This window comes from Centruroides vittatus, unplaced genomic scaffold (assembly GCF_030686945.1).
Source record: "Centruroides vittatus isolate TY-2023 unplaced genomic scaffold, ASM3068694v2 contig_5, whole genome shotgun sequence".
Lineage (NCBI taxonomy): Eukaryota > Metazoa > Arthropoda > Arachnida > Scorpiones > Buthidae > Centruroides > Centruroides vittatus.
Window position 1 is genome coordinate 2,063,215 of NW_027122286.1, and position 7,086 is coordinate 2,070,300.

A 7,086-nucleotide genomic window follows, 5' to 3' on the forward strand; every position below is an offset into this window, starting at 1 on the left:
CCTCTTAGTGTCCACAAGGCGAAAGGGACAAAAAAAGAAAATTCACTTTAATTTCTTAAAGAATTAAAATTGGATTTTAAATTCATACAAACAGTCGTATCAAAATGCCTTTTTTCTTTAGTGTTTTTAACTGTTAATAATGATTTTAATGTAACTACTGTATTTTTAAGCTATGATTTTTATTTTCTTTGTAAAAAAGAATATATATATATATATATTTAAGTTTTATTCAATTGTAATTTTGGTTCAAATTCGCTATCAAATTCCGGATTAACTGTTACTGAAAGCGATTTGTCAAATTTTCCTAACAAACTCAAAATGACAGGAATTACACACAACGAGTGAAAAGCAGTCTCTAAAGCAATAATTACGATTATTTTAAAAAATGCTCCAGGACAGTAATACGGCTCGAATGGTAAGATACAAACGCCTAAAATCGTGGTAAAGGATCCCTGAAAGACTGGCAGACCTACGTCGTAAAGACATTTCTTAAGACGCTTATTCGGACTTGTGTCTTTTGCCATGAAAAATGAGAAAGAAATATGAGTCGGGTAATTTATGGAGAAACCAATGCATATAATCAGACAACCGAGCAAGACGATATCGATTTTAATACCTAGAAAACTAGCAAATCCAACAGTTTCGCAAATGATGCAAAGCACAATTAGAGCTGTGCATAAAGCGCAATAAATATTTGGCACAAAACAAAAAAAAATTATACAAATTATAGCAGAACTAATAATTGCCGTTTGTAATGTTATTCCCTTTATAAGTATTGATTGTTCTACAAGAGGAAACGCGAAGCTATCAAATCTTACTGGAAGATGTGATTCTTCAGCAAGTTTATATAAATCTATCATTAATTCTGTTTCGTCCATTTGTCCTTTCATATCGGCAGTGGGTAATATAAAACGAGTAGCGATGATTTCTGTATAATTATCGTTGTAAACCACATCGCTGTGAGCTTCTGTCGATTGAGGTAGTTTAAAGAATACGAAGCGCAATACTTCTATAAAGTCTTCCTTTTTACTCATATTGTAACTTCTTATGAACCAACTAATTAATTGTCGTTTTTGAACTATTTTAAAATATTTATACCAAGATATAAGATAATCCGTGCTTGCAACATGAGGATGAGATGAAACTTTCTCAATAAATTGTTCTATATCGTGATATACGTTGTCGTCGGCATAATTTATCGGTTTATCAATTATTATAAAAAGCGGATAAGAATAATTTGAAAAATATGTGTAACTTATATTGTTGTATATTGCAGACATCGAATTTGTGCTGAATATGTCAGAAAAATCGTTTCCAGTTTTCATATATCGTAAGCAGTAAACTCCGAGACTTATATTCACAAAAAACAATATCAATATTAAAAATTTACTTGTTTTTAAGGACAGAAAAGAACCGAATGTTTCAAATTTCTTCATTATAAAATTTTTATCTGGCATTTCAATCTTGTTTTTATTCTCGATTGAACCTGAAAGAAAAGTATACAAATACATAAATTATTTTATTGAAAAATTAATTTTGATAACTTTTTGGGGGGTCAACACATTTTCTTGTATAACCAAGAAGATGGCAGACAGGTAAAATTTGATTATTTTGTTATGAAAAATCTGAATTGAATTTTCTATAAATACTTTTTGCATTTTATAGTTGATATGAACCTAACATTAAAAAAAAATTTTCATTAGAAATATTTAGGGTAATAGGATTCCCTTTGTTTATAGAATATCGCATTTGTTAGCAATTAGATTTTTATATTTTGGAATTAAATTATACATTATACTATTATGTTATTATTATTACACTAGATATTTTCTGGGAAATCGAAACTGAGTCCACCGCATAGTTTTTTCTGTTTCGGCTTCATACGCAAACACAAATGTGGTGACGTGCTTGTAATGTTCTATCTAAAACAGTTTAAAACACGCACATGTGTGACAGCGGGCCGTATAGGTTAAACACCCGTTGTAAAGTTCAAAATAAAAATAATATCGTAGAGATCAATATAAGTTGACAGCAATCAGAAACTCAACTGAAATGCGCGCAACCAGCGCAATCTATGGGTCGGCAATCGGCCCATAGATTTTACCTGGCGAACTTTCTCACCTCGAATATCTCAGCCCATAGATCGACGACATCGGCCTTGCCGAGTTGTACGTTTTGCAAAATTTATTAGCATATTTATTATTATTATTATTATTATTATTATTATTCTTAATCGAGTTTCTAGAAACTATAAATACAATATGATAAGAGTAAAATAACAATTATTGTCAATGCTAAATTGGTTTACCTGCATACAATCGTAAATATGTGTTATATCAGTGGGATGTGCCGCGAGGCACGAAGTCATTCTTAGTGTACCACGAGATGAATTAAAAAATTAAAACAAATTTAAAAATTTGTAAACAAAATAATAAAATACACTTCTAAGCAGTTTCAACTATATTTCAGAAGTTTATATCATAGAGAATGTATTGTTCGCATTTGACTTCAAAACGCATCTGCAGAATTATCGCCAAATTCTCCTTTGATTGCGCGATAGATACATATAAAGTCCTCGTAATTCTCATCTTGTTTTAATTTATCGTAATTCTTGAACAATGAGGACAGCTGAACGGTGAGAGATGAGATCCGACATATCCGAGACTTGGAAAGAAAAATTCTTGGGGAGTTGCTCGCCAGAAATTTTTCATGAATGTTTCTCATGCGGGCAAGATGACAACCTACGGCTCTGAAGGACCCGGAATCGAATCTGACGGATCGAAAAATCCCCAGGAGAATAGCCCGACCGGATATGTTCGCCCCATCCCCACCACCAGGCCACCCCAATTGGAAAAAAAACCAAATCAGCAACGAATTGCGTAACTTTCCCGGCAAAAAATTTGAAATTGTGTTTGGCGCCATCTGTTATGATATTTTATTTGAAAACTGTTTATATTATTAATTATTATAAAATGAAAATAGCTTAATTTTGAAGGTAGGGATGAGTTTCATAAAAAAAAAAAAAAAATGTAAATGCTAATAACGATTAAATTTTCATTAATGAATGAAATTTTCATTAATGAATGATTCATTGAAATGCTCATTCAATTATTCAGATTATTCAAATGAAAAAATATCTTAATGTTTTTATAAAAATATACAAAAATACAAATCTAAAATATACGTACATTTTACTTTTTGAAATGTGAATGGATGAATTTCTTTCTTCTCTCTATATCCACTTAAAGCTAAACAACCTCCAAAAAATGTGATCTGATATAAATAGGTGAATAAAAACCAAGCAGAAGCATATATGCAAAACGAACGAAATGCAGGAAAGGGCGAACTTATTCCGATACTAAAGCAAATGAAATTGGTAAGAGATGTAATTGTGATAGACACACCAGCTTCAGAATACGTTTCGCCCAGACGTCTACAAACACTCTTTCTAGAATCACTTATCCTCCACGCAGCTATTAGTACGAAGGAGTCATCAATTTCCGTACCTACAAAAGTATTACATTAAATAATTTTGTTCAAAAAGTAAGCTTTTAAGTATTTTATATTATATAAACTTACCTAAAATTACGTAACAGAGTGCAATATTAAAGTCTACGTAAGTAACACCAGCAAAACCCATTACTCCGAATCCACTGACGATGGCCAATGTTGCCGATATGCAGGTAGAAGGTCCTAACCAGGGTTTACTTTTCACCCAATCGTTCGTCATGCAAGTCACGAGTGAGAAAGCAACAACGATTATAAAAACGATCGGTAAACGAAGCAACAATCTGTCAGTAAATTTCTGTATTTCTTTATCGACCACATAATCGTTAATGAAGCTTATCGAAATATGATTAAATTGTTTAGATTGTAGCAGCTCATTAAAAGCAATCTTCCAGTTTTTAATTGCATTTTCTTTGCGTTTATCGCTGATATCTAACAAATAAAGTAGTCTTACTGCCTTGAAGTTGATCAAATAACCGTTTTTGTCGATTATCATTCCTCCAATACTTGATGCATATTCTTCGTAGGTATATACAAATTCATCCAAAATAATAGGATATTTTACTTTATATTTTCGTGTAATAAAATCATCATAATTTAAAAGTATTTTCATGACATTACTTTCAAAGCATTTGGAGAACTTTTTGCCACACAGGACGTTATAGTTTGCACTATTTTCGTTCCACTTAACAGTAATATTTTTAATCATGCTATCTAGAACAATAATTTCATTAATAATATTTTCTCGAAGTAAATTCCCTTCATCCTTTGCTACAATTTGTGCGACTGAGACGGTAGTTTGGTCTGAAATTCGTTGCACATCAGCATAATACGAAGTGTTTACTGGAAAATGTGATTTAGTAAATTCTCTGTTTTGTGCAGCTTTGCCATTTATTGCGGTATAAATGTAATGTAAGTCTCTGTTCACATTTATGTACATTATTCCAAATGATAAAATTGCAGTTAGTGTAATTGGACAAAAGAGAAATATAAATGGATGTTTACCAATGAAATAGCCTAAGTTATAGAATTGACGAGTCAGCCCTTCTTGAATACAAAATAACTTCATTTCCAGATCTGAAAATAAACAAAAATATATGAACAGTACTTACTGTTAGTCTGTAAATATTAAAGTGGAAAAGAATGTGTTTTAAATAAACCACATGTTGGTAAATTATATCGCTTAATTCCGATTACATTTACGACAATTACATTTGTAATGGCCAAAATATAAGATTATGAGGCCTTTATTCTTTACGGATGCTTTGATAAAAAAATAATTTATTTTAGATTCTAATCGCATTTTTGACATCTGTTATGTAATGCTACTTAATAATCTTAACATTACATAAATTACTTAACTTTTTATTTTTCATATAATTTTCATCATCTTTTTAAAATTGTTATATGGACGATGGAAAATGAATAGCTCATAATTTCTAATTAATGGATTGATTATAAATTACATGAATTACAGAATAATTTATATTTGATGTTATTTCAAGAGAAGGAATAGAAGAAGCATAAAATCATTATATATTTTATTTTCACTAGAAATTGTCAAAATTAATATTATTTTGAATTCATCTTCTGTACCATCCACTTTTCGAAAGATGTTTCCGAGAAATATCAGTTTAATTAAATTTTTCTTTCTTTTTTTTTCTGTTACTGAAGTCGAAAGATACGCGTTATTATATTTTATTTTAAAGTAATAAAACTGATTTTTTTGGTATCAACGGGGTGCTGCACACTATAAGCACCGTCTTAAATATACCTCTTGATTCATGATATATCTTCAAATGAAGAGGGAAGCTGGAATCTACGAGCTATCTAATCAGAGCACGTATGAATTTCATTCCTCTTTTTGTACTCGTGATTAGAAATTAAACACAAATTATTCAATGTTAAAATTTTCCATGTTTTTAAAGAAAATAATAATAATAATAAACACTATTTTATAAGACATTCATAAATATCAAAAGTTTTTGTTATCTTCATTGAGGAAAAATAACAAAACAATAGACATTTCGTTGAAAACACCCACAAAATGAACAATAACAGTCAACATTACGAATACAATGACATTTCCTTATTTCAATAACTGTAATAAATATACATTTTAAAACTCGTTTTAAGCATATTGAAAATGCATTTTAAATGAACATTTATTTTAAAAATATTTTTTAAATGTAAGCAAGTTTATCTTATTGAATAAAGTACATTTTTGTTATACTTCACGTGATAATTAAATATACATAATTAAATTTAACAAAACAAATTTTTTGTTTTATCTTGTTTTAAATAATTTATTGAAAATAATTCGTTTTAAAATAATCATTATAATTATTTTTCTCTTTACTTTTGATGCTCTAATGTGATTCAGAAGTGAATACGAATATAAAATTGTTAAGATAATTGTAAAAGTAAACACGGTTTTAATTTGAAATGTATTTATTTAAATAATTTATGAGGTGAGATATGGCTTGTTAAGTTTAAATTCAATTACATAATTTTTTTTCGTTTTAATTTTCATTTTATTATATAGAGGCTGCAGAACTAGCTACATTATACCCATATACACTGGGTGATCGTTTTTAAAAAGTACTATATTCAACACTGTCCAGAATGATATTTAATAGTACGAATGCAACCAAATCTGCGATGGTGACATTTGAGGACATGTAGAAAACATATCTGTACAAAATTAGTACCTAAAGTTTATCACAATGGCAATCAACGAAGAAACCGTTCTTCTGCTAGGACGCATTGCCTAGAAAAGCTGCTTTAATTCAGTTAAATAAGCAAACCAATATAATATACCCAAAATATACCCATTAGCACACTTATTACAGACAAGTGGGTATAAAAGTGCTCACAATTGTTGAATGTCCTTATTATCAGCTACGATGGCCATCACTCAGCCGGAACGCACATTTTTCGTGAAAATGTTTTATGAAAACAATAGTAATGTTGCAACTGCACTTCAGAAATTTCGCTGTCGTAGGAATTTACATTCAGGACTCATTGACTTCACAAACACTCAGGAGAATGATCTCTGGATTTGAGGAAAGGTTTTCAATACGGTTGAGGTGCAAACCTATTTACAAGTTGTTGAAGATGTTATCATAGTTGTTTTTGAATAGTGAACGAATGACGTTGCAGGTTCCAGTAGCTGTATTCAAGCTGATGGATGCCATTTCGAACACTTTTTATATATAAATGATTTGTTATTTAAATAAAATTGTTTAATAATGTCTGTAAGAACTTTGATTGATAAATTACTAATGCATTCATTATTTTCCCTTGCATCCATTTTAACCTGTATTGTTACAAAAAAGACTCAAAGTACAAGTAACAAATTAATAAAATTACAGATAATAAGTAACGTATATGCAATTATCAACAAATATTTTCATACATCACATGGCGTTTCGCTAAACAGGAAGTAACGTTACATTTTTTTAAAACTTTTATAAATCAAAATGAACTCTTCAAATCAAAAAAGGTCCTAAAGTTTTCGACTGAAAATTAAATTTCTCAAGAAATCCTGCTAGAAATTTTTTCCTTAAGAAACGAAAA

At 29.7% G+C, this 7,086-nt stretch overlaps 1 protein-coding gene across 1 annotated transcript; it reads right to left on the reverse strand.

The window, feature by feature from the left end:
• Positions 1-218: 218 nt before the first annotated feature.
• Positions 219-4,573, reverse strand: LOC136978174 (patched domain-containing protein 3-like). The gene is made up of 3 exons (XM_067273824.1): positions 3,580-4,573; positions 3,189-3,506; positions 219-1,486 (listed from the first exon to the last, which is right to left on the reverse strand). The coding sequence occupies exons 1-3, from the start codon at positions 4,445-4,447 to the stop codon at positions 219-221; spliced, it is 2,454 nt and encodes an 817-aa protein (XP_067129925.1). The 5' UTR covers positions 4,448-4,573.
• Between the last annotated feature and the right edge of the window lie 2,513 nt (positions 4,574-7,086).